This window comes from Tyto alba, unplaced genomic scaffold (assembly GCF_018691265.1).
Source record: "Tyto alba isolate M040663 unplaced genomic scaffold, T.alba_DEE_v4.0 Super-Scaffold_41, whole genome shotgun sequence".
Classification (NCBI taxonomy): domain Eukaryota; kingdom Metazoa; phylum Chordata; class Aves; order Strigiformes; family Tytonidae; genus Tyto; species Tyto alba.
The window spans coordinates 15076063-15094072 of record NW_024881317.1 but is presented as its reverse complement, the minus strand read 5'-3'; the positions used below and the strand labels follow the sequence as shown (position 1 = coordinate 15094072).

The 18010-nt window shown below is 38.1% G+C and overlaps 1 protein-coding gene and 1 long non-coding RNA gene across 3 annotated transcripts in view; one reads left to right on the top strand and one right to left on the bottom strand.

Annotated features, from left to right (window-relative positions):
• The window catches only part of PRTG (protogenin), an 81671-nt gene extending 71562 nt beyond the window's left edge, over positions 1–10109 (top strand). The window contains 7 exon segments of the mRNA XM_042803810.1: positions 178–305; positions 1069–1239; positions 4850–5032; positions 6196–6316; positions 7217–7382; positions 8372–8471; positions 9556–10109. Coding sequence (XP_042659744.1) covers positions 178–305; positions 1069–1239; positions 4850–5032; positions 6196–6316; positions 7217–7382; positions 8372–8471; positions 9556–9947 — 1261 coding nt within the window. The 3' untranslated portion in view covers positions 9948–10109.
• The window catches only part of LOC122154554, a 32917-nt gene that overhangs the window by 5296 nt on the left and 9611 nt on the right, over positions 1–18010 (bottom strand). For both annotated transcript variants that reach the window (XR_006166564.1, XR_006166565.1), the window contains exon 2: positions 2165–2349. This is a non-coding gene — a long non-coding RNA (uncharacterized LOC122154554). The remainder of the gene's footprint in view (positions 1–2164; positions 2350–18010) is intronic.

The window sequence follows — 18010 nt, the reverse complement described above, 5'->3', positions numbered from 1 at the left end:
CAATTATATTTTCAGGTAGACAGCGCAGATGGACCACGTGTCTGGTCTTTAACTGGTTTGTCTTGTGTTGAACTGACAGTGTGAATCTACTCACAGTGACTAAGAGGTATCATTTGAGTTTGGGATCTCCAAGTCCACTGCTGTTGTAAAATTTAATTTATTCTTTCATCTGTATAGGTCAGAGACTCACATGTTAGTTCAAGGTCTTGAGCCAAAAACTATGTATGAATTTGCAGTTAGGCTGCATGTGGACCAGCTATCCAGTCCCTGGAGTCCAGTAGTCTATCATACTACCCTTCCAGAAGGTAAGGCACTAGGAGAGGACCACATGGTTCTAAAAAAAAAGCTCTGTAAACAAAATGGCCTGAAAAATTGCTTATTAATTTTAAATTGTCTGTAGAAGAGAGAAGTACTTTCCTCTGAGATACTGATACTGCTCTTCTCAGTGAGAGATAGAAAAATGCTGTCAAGAAAATCCTTGTTTTAGAACTGTGAAATTCTTTTTCAAATTCTACCTAAAATCAGCAATGATTTTTAGGTAGAGTGTGGTATACTTACACCATTAGCAACCACTGAATAAAAATAACTTGAATAAAAGATGTAAAATATGTATTGAAGAGGCATGGCTGATTCATAGGCATTATGAGAACATATTTTAAAACCCAGAAGTTTTAGAAACTATAAGAATATTACACATCCAGTGCCCTAGCTGCTGGCTTGCTTTTCTATCAGCTTGATCAGTGAAAATCAAAAACCTTGGTTTCATGTTCTTAGCACTGCAGTGTTTGGGATATACCTCTTCACAGGATAATGCTGTAGTTTTTTTGTCAGTAACTTTCCTTCTGGACTTGAAGGGAAAATACGAAATTTGCTTTTACAAAATCTAAGCTATTAACCAGATCAGAGTTAAGAGGAAAGTTTCTGTTGAGAAGTAGTATGTGTGTGTTTGTATGTTGTTTGTCTGGGATGTAGCAGTAGCCTTTGGGTCTGCACATCAGTTTCTTTCTGAGCAATTTAATTGCATGTAAATTAGGTTAGCCTAATAGCATTGTGTTACTGTTCTCACAGCACCATCTGGCCCTCCAGTAGGAGTGAAGGTGACTTTGATAGAGGATGATACTGCTTTGGTTTCCTGGAAGCCACCTGATGGTCCTGAAACAGTTGTTACACGATATACTATCCTCTATGCATCCAGGAAGTCTTGGATTGCTGGGGAATGGCAAGTGTTGCACAGAGAAGGTAAACTAAAATCATAAACGTATGAACTGGACAAATGATGATGCTACTTACAGGATGCTTTGTTACTTTCAGCTCTCTTGGACTACAATAAGAAAGAAATCCATATGTTCACATAAAAGAATTATTCCCATGGTTTTGATGAAAATTATTAAAAAACAATTAATACTCAGAAGGTGAGGGGAGAGGGGCTGTCTGTTGCTTTGGAGATCAGTATGTGCATGTGAACCAAAATATCTCATAAATCTGATTACATTCATCTTAGTTCAGTTGTAACCACGATTATGATGGTTTCGTTTTATAAATACATCCTTTCAAATCTGAAATCTGAGATGCTTTGTTTTCTAGAAATAAATTTATAAATGGCTGTGTGGATTTATATGTTTCTTTCAATCACCACCAATCCAATTAGCTCAGTTTGCTTAATGAACTTTCCCCTACTCCCAGTAAATTGCTCTGCAAGTTCAATATAACTCTCTGGCTCTATTCTAGCCCCAGCTAGCTAATCTTAACAGTAACGCAGGTATGGCAATATGAACTGCAGTCACATCTTTGTGATTAGATGTAGGCATAGTCTAAATTTTTATAGGCACTTCCCAGAATAATACTATGATTTGAAGAGCTGCATCAAGAACAGGTTTCTACTATAGCCAGAAAAAAAAGGCATTTACCGTTCGGCTGGTAGTCAAAATAGATGGGCAGTTCAGAATAGATAAAGTTCTAATAATGTATTAAACCAGAGAGAGAAGCTCAGTGTTACAGAGTAAATTCATGTACTTGAGTAGCTTATTTAAGAAGATTGCCCAGGAAGAGATACTGTTTTGTTGTTCTGTGTGGTTTCATGGCTGAAAGCTTAGCTGTTAGCAGAGAGTGAGGCTTTAAATTTTCTGTGGATAAAATTCATAAAGCATAATGAGAATGCACTCACAGAGGACAATTCACTCCACCATCAGTGAGTGTGAACTCTTTCAGTTCAAAGACTGTGGTTGTTTTTTGTTCTGCTCCTGAAGAGAGGACGAAGAACCAACAGCCATTTTGAGAGGTAGCAGTGCCGCTTTGTCTTCGCCGGGGCAGAATGGTATTTGTCGGGCTGGCCTCAAATGCAGTGGTCAGCTGTGAAGAATAACAGTAAGATGACTATTAATCTTAAGCAAGATCTGTGAAAAATAACTAGTCTCCGAAATATCAGTGAGGTCTAACTATAGGGAGAATATTGAGCCCATGTCTTTTCACTATTAAAATTCTTAAAAGAAACAGCGATACAACGTTGTCCCATTAAATTGTTGAAGTAAACGGTGATGTAATGTTGTCATATTAAAGAACCAATTTAATATTAGTTTTTACTCGCTAAAAACCCCAGCAGATTTAAATTCACAGACAGCTTACAGTTGAGGAATAAATCTTGTCATTCAGATGATGATACGCTGCATTTGTTATATGCAGCAAAGTGGCTGAATTGCTGTCAGGTATATACTCAGCTCAGCCATGGCTGTGAAACTGAACATCATCTCAAATAATATTTTACCATAGATATTTCGGATGAGGGGGATGGCAATAACAGTAAACATTTTTAATGTGTTCCCATGCTGAAAGAGTTGGAGGGAGTGAGCAAATGGAGAGCTACAAATCTCAGTGTATTAATTACTATGTCCATCGATGCTAGAGTCACTAATTTTGTATTTTGACAGCTATATTAGGGTTTGAGGCATGGCATGGAATTTGGAAATCTTGACACGTTAGGATAATCTGTAATGCTCTTAGTTAAAGCACAGATGAAAAAGTCTGTGGAAGAAAATTACTATGTAGAGGTAAGATTGGGCAAATACTAGGATAGTCCTGTGACAGTCCTTTCATAAGTAATATGAGGTAGAAGCAGGTGGTTTTTTTTTAATGCATTTACTCTGATAAGATCACCTCACCCCATGTAATAAATAGCATTTGTTTTGTCTTGACACTAAACTTGTTCTGCAGATTTGTGAAATCTTAACCCCATTCTTTTCCCATACCTCCAAAGACATGCCCCTCCCAAATAAAAAATTCTAAACCCCCACCAGAACAAAACAAAAAAACCACAAACCAACCCTACCACCTATGTAAGTGCTAGCAAAGGCTGTAGTTTATGCATGAAAATTTCTATCAATTCATCACCTAAAAACCAAGATCCTCTAATTTGATTGAGCTTGTGCTAAGCATGGCAGAATTAAAAAATATAACTGCAATTTGTTGCTGATTCATGATGTGAGCTGTCTTCCAGCCACCCTCCCGCCTTTTCCCTAGTTCTCTTCAAGTGGATAAGAAGTTACAGCCTTTACACACTCGGTGTGCAGTAAATCAGTACCAAGTGCTTACTTGCTTTAGCAATGCAGCAGATTTGAGAGGAGCTGGTGGGAAAGAGCCTGTAATATTGAAACATGACCTTTTGCCCTTGCTGGTGCTAAACATTACAGCTCCTTTGGTTACAGATACCTCACATTTTACTTCAAATGCTTTCAGCTAATGGGTGTTTTTTATGGAAGACCTGAAATAGCTTTTGAAGTAGCTTCCCTTTTGCCAAATGTATAATCTTTTCTGTCAACAAAAAAACCTTGTATTTTATACACTCCCATGATACTATAAATTCTGACTTCTGAAACTGATTTGAAAGGTTGAAATTTAGACTTAAGTCTGAGAAAGTAAATGGAATATGTGAAAGAGAACAAGGGATAGATTTGGCCTGCCACTATTTAGGGAGAGAAAAGCAATATATTTCTATGGTAGGAAGAAACACTGGCATTTCAGAAAGAAACTGGAATTTTAAGCAGCAGTCTGCAGTTCCTGGGCAGGCAAAGATCTCACTGACTTTGATAGGAGTTTTGCCTGTCTAAGGACAATGCAAGTGAATCCTATTTATGTTCTTAATCTGTTTTTTTCTGCCTTCAGGGACTTTAGCAAATAAATCCTTAGCATGTGAGAGAGACATTTTCTGTAATATATTTAGTAGCATAGCTTAGATGCACAGTAATCAAGGAAGCCTACACAGGTCTAACTAGGGTTTAATTTTATTTTAAAAGCATGGTACTCTTACAAATCTGTCTTGTTCATTTTACCAACTAGACCTGAAATTTGATAAACTGAACCTGAATTATTTTGTTATGGCAACTTTCATTCACATTCATGGTACAGTGGCTCTAGGAGAGGCGCACAGATTAGTATATGAGAAAGGTCTAACATTCTGCTTTCTCTACCTGTAAGTCTGGTTAATGCTGGGAGGATCTAGTCACAGATATGATCACAACAGAAATGCTATCACAATGAAATGCAGCTAGTGCTAGATTTAGGATTAGTATGCTGTGTATTGTAGCCAATACTTGACTCTTGGTTTTGAACTATATTGGCGCTTCACAGTGTGCTGTGTTCAAGCAGTATGGAGAGAAAGGTTAGAAGGGACAAACAGGCAACCCCAGTGTTCATTCTGTATGCTGTATATGCAGGTTAGAATGTATGAGAATGACCACAGTCCCCAAACAAGATTTGGAGGTGTTATTGGAAGGAAAGCGTAGGTCCCAATGTTTAAATCTCAGTCTGTTCCCACAGATTTTGTCTAACTAGAACTGTTTATCAAATCTTTTCACAGGAGCAATGACCATGGCTTTGCTGGAGAACCTTGTAGCAGGAAATGTCTACTTGGTCAAAATAGCAGCCTCCAATGAAGTGGGAGAAGGACCCTTCTCAAATGCAGTAGAACTTGCTGTCCTGCCAAAGTCAACATCAGAGTCTAATCAGAGACCTAAACGCTTGGATTCCGGAGATTCTACAAGTCAGTAGCAATGTTTTGATTACTGATGTCACAAGTACCAGGAAAAAAGATCCCTGCTTCTTTTAGTTTATAACTGCTTTCTGGGTAAACCATTCTGGTTTATGTGAGGCAGTCCTAACAGTGTAGCATTTTCTCCTACATAAAAGCATCTTGGAATTTTTATCTCAGTTCAACTCAACTGGTTTAATTCTTTCACTCAAAAGTTGGAAATTTGCCTTTCAAATGAGAATACATAACTCTTCTGAATTTTGTATCAGTATCAGCTTTGCAGCTGCTCTTCTAAGACATTTATAAGTCCTTTATTTGGCTTGAGATACCAGTAGTACCGGGCCAGTTAGAACCACACAGCCCAGCAGAGATGAGATGGCATCTCAAATCTGTTGAAATTTTCTGGTTCCTGGTATTCTAGCAACCTAAATCAACCTGCCAGTCAGTGATATACCAGCATATATTTTCACCAAATAAGTCGGTCCCACCTGCAGCTCTTTGGGGAAAATGATCAGTTACCTTGTGGAAATTAAGGCAATATTGGTTCTTTCTCCATATAAGAATGGAAGAACACATTGTCTTTGTCTGACGTAGAACAGGATTCATCCTGGTGACTTGTTACAAATTTTAAAGCTATTTGGGGAGACAAGAGCTAGTAATTATTCAGGTACATGAACCTTTTAATCTTTTCTTGTTTGTATACACTGAATTGTGATTAAAACGTAGGAATTTTTCTTGCTCATGTTTTCTCCCTTCCTGGCATTTGGATATATTTTAGGCCTGAGTAAGCAAATAGCCATGCCCCCAGGATTAGGTTAATAGATATATGATGTCAAAGCACAAACCAAAGTGAATCCTCTTAGGTAACAGTGGCTGGAATTCTCCAAGCCTTGTCCCTTTATTGTCCAGTAGCACCATGTAAGGAAAGGGTTGGAGAGAGCTGCTCTCCAACAGTCCCTTCTCCCCCTCCCACACCAGGACTGCATACACTTCTCTGGTCTACAAGTTTTGTTCTCAAAAGTGTCAACATGTATGACAGAGAAGGTCTGGAAATCTCATTAAAAGGAAGCATTTGTCTCCGTGGTTGTGACTGTCACCCTATTAATTTCCTGACAGGGAGTAGCGGGGTAACTGTTCTAATTTACTGAGTCTTTCTATGTTCTTTTTTGCTATAGCTTATTCTGACTATTACCATCTGGACCAGAAATCAATGACTGGCATTGTTGTTGGGGTTTGCATAGCCTTGACTTGCATCCTTATCTGCATCCTGATCTTAATTTATCGAAGTAAAGCCAGGTATGTTTTTGTTCTTGAAAACTGAGCTCTTTCTCAGTGCATTGATTCTTGGGATGTGCCTTCTCCTCCAAGAATGCTAAGTTCTCGGCAGTACTCTGTCTCTTCACCTATTCCTACCAGCAGTGGAAATAAAGCACTTTGTTGGCTCTTCCTAATCTACCTAAGCCCCTTCTCCAATTAAAAGGAAGAACCCAGAGTGAGTCAGGGGTGCTTTGACAACTAAGTATGAGGCATGTTTCCAAATAAAAAACCCGTTTTGAGTCAGATAAGCATGTTGCTTTACATCATCTGCTCCTCCTGCTTAACCCTCCAGCCTGCCCGGACCTGGTTTGCAAGGCTTTAACCCTCTGGTATTGCTGGACAAGAGGAACTCTGACATAAAGCAGTTTCATGATGCAATCTCTTCACAGTGGTGCAAGCTACCGTGTCTACCTTGTCATCAGCTGCTATGGGACGTAAACTGGCCCAGTGACTCTGCCCATAACTTTGGGATTGGAACAAATACAAGTTACTTGAAATAATAAATTTAAAAACTGTCTGAAAGTATATTTTAGTAACAAGTGTACATGCAGGAAAAAATAGGATTGGGAGACAGTCTCTGTGTAGCATGGTAGAAAGGTCTTGGTATCATTAATGCTTACTTCCTCCAAGTAATATTATTAATTATGACAATTCCTGTCTGCACGTAAGCTTGTAGCCTACTGTGTATGATTAACTGGAAGCAGATGTTATTTTTATCACAAGCAATAACATTTAAATTCCATGAGAGTTAGGAGTATCATATAACAAAATGTAAATGCCAAGAATATTACTTGATTAATAATAGCTTTGAAGTTTATCCTTGATTTTTAAATATTTTCTTCCTGTGGATCAATTTTATTTCTGCTTAACACTGTGTAGGAAAACATCTGCTCCTAAACCTGGGCAGCAAAGCACTGACCAGCTGTCACATAACAGCATCTCATTAGCCAGCGCTAATGAGGTGGAGAAGAGTATTGAAGGAATTGCACAGAATGAAGAATCCTTATTGCCAATGATGGTGGGAAACAGCTTCCTCGATGCTAAGGTACGGTGAGCTTTACTCACTCCCCAAACAGAAATCTTTGTTTAGAATTCACTGCTATAACATCAGAGTCCTTATCAAAAGCAAAATATGTACACTGCAAATCCACAGCAGGTTTTTTAATAGGACAAGCACGAGTTTGGCAACCCAGGAGCAGATTTTCAAGACTTATCTTAAAGTTTAGCTAGAGATCCAATTCAATACACTTGTCTTACACTATACTCTGCAGATTGCAGAGTTTGACTCTGGCACAGTATCAAAGGATAAAAGCTTCAAAGACTTAGGGCTGCTAGGTGGCCTCTGCTAATCCAAGGAGATAGGTGAGAGTCCTTGTCAGCAGTGACTTCTGTAAGTGCCTGTGCACTATCTAGTCAAGTATGACACTAAGCAGGTATGAAAGAAAATACTATTTTTTTGTATATTTACTGGTAAGACAATGTTACATTTTATAAACTCATATTTGGTCAAATTATAAATTAATCTAGATGGCAGGATGTATCAGTGGATGTGTAGAATCTTACAGTGCAGGAGTCCAGTGTGACAAAACCACATTGGCCTTACTTCCACATGCAGACGTACTGATTTAAGGCTTGTTCTGTACACACTGCAAACTTGAATGGAGCTGCTCCTTGAGGATACGCGCAAGAGCTGGGAAGTGGAAATGGATCCCAGTAGAGGCACAGACACTGTGGCTATGAATGGTCCCATTCAATGTAGTAGAGCAAGAGCAGTGGCTGGAATATTTTGCTGTGTGTTTTCAGTATTCTAGCTGTTGCATCTGGCCTATGGGCTTGCCTGATTTAGTGGATCTGGTCTTGACTTGTCTCGAGCAGAAGATGAATACTGGACCGCAAAAATGTAACCGAGCACTAAGACTTCATTTGTCTTCCATTTCAGTATGGAGCTAATAGGTAGGAATAGAAAAATATTTTCAAATATCTTAGAAATTTAGTTTGTTAAAATAAATGTCTGTGTGTCTTCCTCTATTGTAGGGGGGATCTGATCTGATTATTAACAGCTATGGGCCTGTCACAAAGGCTAACTGCAAGAAAAGGTGGCTGTTCTTCCAAGATACGAAGAAGAAGACTGAGGAGGTAGTTGGTCTAATGGGCAGAGATGTGCAGTCTTTAATACCCTGTATTTGCAAAACAAGATATGTAGTTTTTTAGTTATGGAAAAGCATAATTAATGGTCTAAGTTTTTAATTGGATAGTTTCAGTTGTGTTAAGGTTGATGGTGTTCTATCACGCAGTGAAGTCTTACGGAAGGTGAATTTTCTATCCCAAGTTGTCAGATGTTGTAACTCTTTACAGTTAACTGATAACTTAGTTGCCTGTGCCCTTTTATCTGTGAGCAAAAGGATTTCTATGTACTGGGTCTGTACATAGCATCTACAGAGACTTTGTATAACTATAAATAGAATATGTATTTATAAATTAAAATAATATTAAAAACATAAACAATCCCCTCCTACTCTGACAGCTAAAACTTTGTTTGCTGAAGAGAAACCAAGAGAGGGTAATTGATTTATCCAAACTACTGAAGAAACTGTGAATCTGAGTAGACCTGTCTGGCTTCTGAAATTGTTGCTCTGGACACATTTGCTATTTGGATAAGAAAAATAACAGTTTAAAACTGAAGTGTTAAACCAAATCCTGAACATTATTGTGCAAATTCACATCTATAGGGCATCTAACTAATATTTATTGAACTGTAGCATGTATTGTGGTCTCCTATGTTTAAAGAATAGGAAATCTTTATATCTGTATTGTGAAGTAGTATTCTAAAATATTTCCAGAAGCAGCTGCATGTTTCTGATGCCTCTATAAGAAAAACATTTGCTACCACCCAAGGAATAATGCTGAAAGAATATGCACAAAGGGATGGTAGAGATCTCTACCAAGTATGTTTTTAAAATATCATTCAGGTCTCTCCAGTGAAATTATTCTTGATTAGCCATGCTTAGCTAGAAGGGATTATTTCATCTATCATGGAAAAGTATGAGCAAGACTTGAGAGTGATTCTTTTTAACCTCCTGTAGGAAAGCCCAGATAGTTCCGAGCCAATGCTGTTAGCGCCACTCTAGCGGAATAGGAGATAGGAAATGTAATAAAAATTAAAATTGTGGCTCAGCTTTTCAGACACTGAACAACCTTTTTCTCTTTGCTTTTTATGTAACCTCAGAGAAGATTTGTCCAGGCGATGTGTCTGTATCAGCCAGGCACCACTGTGCTGATCAGTGAGGATGAGTCCCCCAGCTCTCCTGGCCAGCAGTCTAATTTCCAGGTGCCGTTCAGTATTGTTGCTGATACGGAGCATTCAGCCAACAGCGAAGGAAGCCATGAGACTGGTGACTCCGGAAGATTTTCTCACGAGTCCAACGATGAGATACACCTCTCCTCTGTGACAAGTGCCACGCCTCCCCCTACCAGTCCTTTTGTAAGCAGTGACTTGAGTACGAACATGATGAGCCCTGCCAGAAGTAACTGCACAGAGTCTCCTCTGCCGTTCCCTACTGACCAGACTCCTACCTTGCCTCTTCAGATCCACTCTGCGGCACAAAACTGACATCCTTGGGGCCACGTCAGACATTCTCGCAGTGTATGTCTGTTCGAAGGACAATGAACAGGGAGCCAAAGTTTTATATTGTGGAAAGCCTGACTAACCTAGCAGGTGATCCCATATTTCTGTTGAATGTTTTTTTCTTTGTTTTGTTTTGTTTGTTTTAAAAACTCACTCATTTTGAATGTTCAGTGCTCAACAAATGTGAAAGGACAGTGAAGATTTCTGACTAAAGTTAAAAATGTCACTGGAGCAAAGGGAAGTCTGTTGGCCCTTTTGCTGACTATCTACCTCAGTTTGCCGAGAGGTGAACTCTGAATGACGATTGCTTTACCTCATTTGTGTTCTAGTTGGTCTCAGCTATGGAACTGATGATACTTCCTAGTAGTGTTGTTTTATTTTGTGTTTTTTTTCATTTGTTTTCACTTTTGTAGAATGTGTGTGTGTGTGTGTGTGTGCGCACGCACGTGTGTGCGTTCAGTGATCAGGGAGTTGTATAGGTAGGTGAACAAGATTGTTTAGCTGAAGCTCTGTCTTTGAAAAGAAGGAAACCTCAGAGTCTAAAATGTAATGATTTAATGTGGTTGACATAGAGGATGTTAAAAACTGGGAAAATTGGAGTTTGTGCTTCCACATACACAGCCACATGAAATCTTTTGTACCTCTTGATTTCTCATAACCCCTGTAAGCCTAGGGCAGTGCCTTTTCCCCAGAAACTTGTGCCAGCAACTGCTGAGAGGATGTATCCTGTATCCTTAGGGCTCTGGGACACGTTGGGTTCCCCACAGTGACCAGTGTTGCCCCTTTATTGACAGTTAATGCTAAAAAGCATGGCAAAATAAAGAAGTATTCAGCATTTCAAACAGTTTGGCTCTGCCTGGGGGTCATGGAATAGATAATGCTGAGTATTCCAGTGTCACAGTACTTCTTAACAATGGTGCCTTGCATTATATAAAACTACTGATTTGCCTTACGCCTTTTTAGTATTCATGAAGTTGCTTTGGAGTACAGAAAGATGCCTTAAATTCTTCTTAGATGTTCTAAGTAAACTGTATCATGAATTTATTGTTCATTTTTACCCAGCTTGAGTGCTGATAAGCACTGCTAGTATCGTAGTATGTCTCAGAGCTGTTGTTAGGATGCAACCCTGCTCCTTGCCTTTGCCTAGTGTGCTGTTAGCCAGGAATTTTAGCTCAGGGAGTGACTTTACCCACATGCCAATCTAAAACTCTGACTAGGCTACCATGAGAAATAAAAGCCAGAGCTTTAGTTGAAGAGTCTGTTGAAAGAGGTGAGTACTGCTACTGCCTTGAACCCATGCAATTCCTGTTTTATACTACCTCCTTAAAAGTTATTCTAGTGGTTTTTTGGGTTTTTTTGTTGTTGTTGTTTTTTCCTGTACTCAGGGAACAATTTGTTACTTTTGAGCTGCCTCACAGAAACGTGGAGCAAAATGACAGGGTATCATGTTTTGTTTTTTAATAGGAGAAAGGGAGAGAGAGGGAGGAGGTTGGAATCATCCAATGTTATAAACTTGCCTGTATCTGTATCCAGTCCTCCTCTTTACTCCTGATCTTTCTCTGTTTTACTTAAAAAAAAAAAAAAAAAAAAAAAAATTAGGCATATGTTTTTAAAAAAAGAAATGTTTAAAATGTAATGTTGTGAGAAAGCAACCGTAGGAACTCCTGGCTTTATTTAAGTCTGTCAGAACTCCCACTGACCTTACTGGGGCCAAGATGTCACACTTCAACATAGGCCAGGCTGACTTTTGAATTGTTCCTCATGTATCAAAAGGTGCTCAGAAGTCATCAGTAAGCCCTACTGTTCTGTCTGCTTTGTGTTGGTGAATCGGCCTCTAGTTATTATAGTTCTCACCTTGTAACTGTTTGCTAGTTCTGAACCAGACAGTACACATTCACCTTTTCATAACAGTGTTGATTCAAATGCTTTAAAATAATCTTGTACCAAAGATTTTCTGTAGAAGAGAAGGAAGCCACATATTGTCCAAAAATAATTGAAGTAGTTAAGAGCTATAGGTTTGAAGAGCTGACTACATTTTACCATATAAGTAGTTACTAACAAAAAACAATAGGGCTTCTTGATTGTAGTAATTGATAGCATAGATGAATTGTATGCTTCTACAATTTTAACTACCTTGTTGTTACAAGAGCCTTTAAAGAAAGTTATAATAATACCAGCAGATATCTCCAAAGACTTCCAAGTGTAATTTTTTTCTCCAGCATGTAGTTGATCAACAATACAGTATTAAAAAAATTATTTTTGAACAGTTGTTTATCTACTTGCTGAAGAAAAACAAAACTTTTTCACCAAAGATTTATTTTTGGTCTTGTCAGGCAGAATGTTTAGTGTACAGCAGAGTACTGTTTCTAGTTAGGTAAAGTGTGAGTTAATCAAAACTAGATTAAGAATGTGTAACTGTAGCATGAAGTTTCACACTTCATCTTTCAGAGTAGCCTCTTTTGTTAGTTTCATTCAGAAAGAGCTGATATGCAGATGGTAACTGTTTGCTTTTCCAAAGATTTGTTTGCTGTAAGTACTGATAATGGGATGTAATTTATGACCTTCATTACAGGTAAATACTTTAAATCCTAAACTTTTCTTCCAGAGACCAACTCTGTAGTTTAACCCATGGATAATTTGACAGAAACATACTTCATATAAAATTTATCAGTTTAATATAGATGCTCTAACTTCAGTGGCCAAAGAGTTGAAAATATTCAGTGTATTAGAGAGCAGCACATCCAGAAAACTCTATTTATGACTTAATGTTTTATTACGGTACTTTTTATCAGCAAATAAAAACAAACCAAAGATATTTAAGGTTACCTCAGCATATAGGCAAGCTTAGTTAGACATTAATTATTCTTTTTCTTTATTTTTATGTTAACCAAATATAATACATTTCTCCAGAACCCAGTCTACATTCATGTGCTTCCCTTTATTTTGTCACAGTCATGATTACTACAGAACAAAAAATATGTTCTAAAAATTCACGGCCTATTACTAATATATCACAACATTTTTCAAGAGAAAATTCGTCTTATGATTGAACACTCCACCAATGTAAGCAAAGGAATCTCCAGAAAAACTGAGTAGAAATTGATACTTTCTCCACTGAACTCAATAGCAGAATCAATCCTGCATGAGTGTAGCAGTGCAAAATTGGGCTCAAAGTTTAAATGCTTCATATGCTTGAAGCCAACACATGTAATTATAGATATGATACTAGAGATACTAATTTTCTTAAAAGTTTATGCCTGTGGCTCTCTAAGGAAATCAGTTTTTCATATGTAAACTTTGTTCATTACATTTGCCTAGAAGGAGCTGGCAGAACACTGCAGGCAGGATGGTTTCAGGTTTTCCAATATTTTTTTTTTCTTGGTTATGTCTATAGAAACTGGGTCCTGGAGAAAACAAAAATCATCTTTTAATTATGAATTTTACTAAATATGTTCTGAAAGATGAACATAAATGTGGAATTTAGTGTTACACTATGTGAATTGATTTTGTTGAAGTGTATTAAGAACTAAGGAGCCGTGGCTGGTGTAATGAGTGTATATGCAACCATTGTACTTTAAAAAGAAAGCAAAAATGTTACAGTTGATGTCACTTGAAAAGCATCAAAAGATATAGAGGAAATCTTGGAACTGGCTCACCATGCTAATTGTGTTTCCAAGTGAGGACTCTGCCCTTCAATTACAACAGCAGTGCCTGTTCTGCAGGACCTGGATCCAAAGTGAAATGCTGAATCTGCCCACAGTTACACTTGTGTACTTTCTTCATATTTAACAAATAACTCCTGAAAGATGAGAATACTTTTTATCTAGGAGAAATTGGGAATGTGTATGCTGTGTAGACCAGGACCTATCAGTTGATTTTTTTAATAACTCTGCTTTTGTAAGAGAAACTTGAAAAATCTACATATCATTTCTAATAATTTCCTATACTAGCTGTGGATTTTGTGTAACTCATGAGATTTTAACAGAAAAGTGTATCGAGAGGTTTCTTTACCTATTTTTAATTATTCTTTCTAGTTCATTGCCTCTTTGGTTTTATTCCCTTGTTTTAGACTGTGAGCTAAATCTTGTTTGCCATAGATCAGGATCCTCATCCTGTTTCTTTACAAGTCAGTGGGAGAATTAATTTTATTTCGGTTTGCATGGTCCAGAGAGACAAAATCAGACTTTTTGTTGTTTGGTTGGTTTTTAATTCTTCGCAGTATTACTGTTTTTAAAGGACAGAATTCTTACAGGGTTAAAACTCCCATTGGCAAATTGATTTTTGTAAGATAACAAATTCCTGTGCATCAGAGGTCCACTGTAACTCTCCATGCATCCAGTCTTAGCCTGTAGTAAATACTGAGTATTTCAAGTCAGTTTACTTTTTTTTTTTCATTACAAACTAAGTCAACTTGAATGATTTACCTTTTGCTGCAAACTGAGTGCACATGAGCATAGTTAGCATGAATTGCTGGGTCTCAGTAACATGTTACTCTGAGCAAACTTGTAAGCCCCAAGACCAGGAACTCCTGCTCATTTTATCTGTTGCAGAATGAAGTTCATGCATGGCAAAGTCCATCTCCTAACAGGGAAAATTTTGGTAGGGTTTGTAGGGCATTCCATGTTTAGCCAAAAATCTCATTCACATCAACTGAGGAGAGCTGCACAGGTGTAACTCTGGTGGTAGTTCACAGAAACCAATTTCCTGAAATTATTCTGGTAAAATTGAAAGCAGAATGACACCTAGTAGTTGCTAAAGAGGTAGTTCTTACCTTGAACAATTGTTACACACTTACTAGTTGCTGCAACTGCAGGTTTGCTAATAGCAAGCAATTTCTAAAGCAGAGGAATTTGTCTGTCTACAGGAAATACTGAGCGCCTTTCTGTAATTACATAAGCTAAAAATATATTATTTATCTAACTGTATGTTTTGGAACGTGTGTTTCAAAAAAATAGTATTTTTCAATACAAGTCCAAAACCAAATCGTGTTCTGTTATAAAGGACCCTATGAAAAGAACACAAATTCAATTTGGCTCAAATGTGAGTAAGTTTATATCTTTGGAATTCCTTTAGATTTACACTGAGACTGGTTCTAATTGACTCCAAAGGGATGTAAACACATGCATAAGGCTTTGCTGTGTTGGGCCCTCTGGTTCCATTGCGAGCTGTGCTCCTGGAAGTTTTCAGCTTTTCATGGTTGCATATACTCACATTGTATCTGCCTGGTGTGTTTTCAGTAAAGACTGACTGTATATGAAAAACTGACTTATACAAATGTTGCTTTTTGATTGTTTGGCTTTTGGGTTTTTTTAAAAGTTGTGAATGAATTGCCAGTGTAGGAGCCAGGTATGTATCTCATATTGTGGTGTTCTGGATCCTTTCACTCCGTGTGCCATTTTCTTCTAAGGGCAACAATAGCTGACTGGCTAATGGAAGATGGAGCTGAATTGTATTAATTTTATATTTGTCTCAGGGGATCAGCTCTGTGAATTCCATTGCACGAGGAAAGCTAATGTTTGCCCTGATTTGAATGTAACTTTTTAATGTCTTTTAAAAACTATTTTGTTTAATAATGTGGATTTGTTTTTCTTTTTCTAGCATTCTAGTAATCGTTACCTAGTGTGTTGGTTCATTTTTCCCCTCCAGGGTTGTTTATATACTACCCCAAGGTCATGCCAAAAAGTAATAGAAGTTTAAATGCCAAATGTTTATGAAACTGCTGTTTAAATACTGATTGATTGCACAGTTGAAATAAAAGTTTTCCTTAGTAAAAGTGCTACTTGATAAATAGTTTATTTCAGTGTCTCTGACAACTGGCTCTGAACAAGGAAGACAGTGCCTTATTTTAGGCTGAGGGGCCAAGGAGATGTTGGCACTTAAAAGTCTTAAAAAGATGTAAACTGCACATGCCTTCTCATTGACATTTATAGAACTTTCTTAAACATGTATTCATGTCTGATTTATGTACCTGGAATTATTTCCCCACCTAAAACATCCATCTATGTTCAACTATTGTCAAACACCCACGGAAGATCTGTGTTTTGGTATATTTTCATTGGGTGTGGAAGATGTGTTCTCTGCACAGTTGCTCTCAAAAGTCTGGAAAGCTGCTGACAAAGCTGCAGTACTGAGTTTTTCCCAGCATTTTTACACCTGCCAACGGTTGAACCTGGTATTTCAATGTGTGATGACTACAAAAATGCAGTTGCTGTTGGTCAAAAGGCAAACTTCTATTTTCACAAAGGACTACAACCCAGATGAAAGTCAGTCAAGTTAAACTAGCAAGGAAATCATGTTCTACAGGCATTAAAAGGTTTTTATTGCTAGCAGGTTGATTACTGATTGCCACTTGAAAGCAACTGAAAAATTGGCCAGGTGGTTTAGAGAGTTGAGTACAGAGTTGGATTTAGAGTAGTGGTGCCCATGCAAATCTTACACTAATGCAAATGAAACCACAGTAATTACTGCTGTTATTTACAGGATCTGTAGGGAGATTAAAAACAAAACAGCCATGGAATCTGACCTCTTGCAATACCTAGGTAGGTTTGACTTTGTTTTTTCCATCTGCATTGTTCCCTAAAAGACTGGCACTGAATATACTTAATGGGAAAGAGAATATACTTCACACGTATTTCAAAGCTTTGAAATTATTGGGAATTGAAAATATGAAATAAATGTTCACTAACTTTCTTCTATGTCCAGGAAATGACTGCTTCTGAATACATCTATTTTTACTTCTTATTTTGACCCTCTCTAAGAGGCGCACACCCTGTCACTTACTGGTGTCCCTAAGTGAGAGGGTGTGCTGTGTGTGCCCCTAGGAGCCTTTCTGCTCTGGCACCATCTCGTGCTGATGAGTCAGGCTGCCTGGATTCTACAGTAGAACCATGATGTCTGCCTTTCCTTTTGAATTCTCAGAAGATGAAGAAAATCCAAAAAGCCTCATCATGCTCCTTTATGAATCACAGCTGTTCTTACCTGCAGAGTCTGCTGCTAGAACAGTTCTGCCTAGTTGGGTAGCTGATACGACATTTATCCCTGGGAGTATTAGAGCACCAGCTGTGGTGACTATTTATAGAACAAACTCTAATCCAGAATTCTTTATTCCTTATGTTCAAATATAGGAACACTGAAATACTGCTGTTCAGAGATAATTGAGAAAATTAGGCCAATGCTGAAAATATAATAAAGTATTTTAACAGAGTATTTATAAAAAAACTCATAAATCTTAAATATAGTAAATAAATTCTATTTTAAAAGATAACAGATAATTTTGAATAGCTAGGGAGCAGTCAGTCTCGGACTGCCCAGTGGTATGAAAGCTCTACCAGTGTAGTCCACCAGAGATGCTATTCTCAGTGAGAAAAGGAACCAACTGCAGTTCCTGATTGTTACTGCTATACCTTTCACAGTCCAGAATCATCATTCTCAATAGCAAAAAATAAATAGTAAAGCCCCATCTTTCAAGGAGTTATTACTGCAGAGGAAAGCTTTAAAACAGCCCTGGCTTGTGACTTGATGCTGTGCTACCTGCCTGCAGTCTGCCACCAACCCGAACGTATGAGCTTCAGAGTGGTGAGCTCTGTTGGCCATTTACATGGAATGGCCACATTAATTGAAATGACAGCATTGCTGCTGCTTTGTTTAGTTTATCAGTGACATCAATCTACAGTCTTTGCTTATCTGTGGTTTTGGATAAAAGGACCAGTATCTTGGAATACGAAGGCCAGCTTCCTGCCATGCCTGGCATGTTGCCAGGCTGCAGCAGGCGGGGAAGTAGGGAGGGAAAGGACTCTGCCTGCGATTGTGGGAACACATCAGGATTGTGATATGCGAAACAGCCCTTGCACTACAACAGGTGAGCAGCAGTTCTTCATGGGTTAATTCCTCTCCCTGTCCTTGCTCTTTCACTCAGCAGGTAAAATTGCCATCTCTGTTACGAAGCAGAGTTTGTGCCTTTATTTGACTGCTAACACCGTGCAGAGCCCCACGTGTTAAAGGAACTGGCTGCCCCAAGGTCTAAAGTGGGCATGTGTGTCTTGAAAACC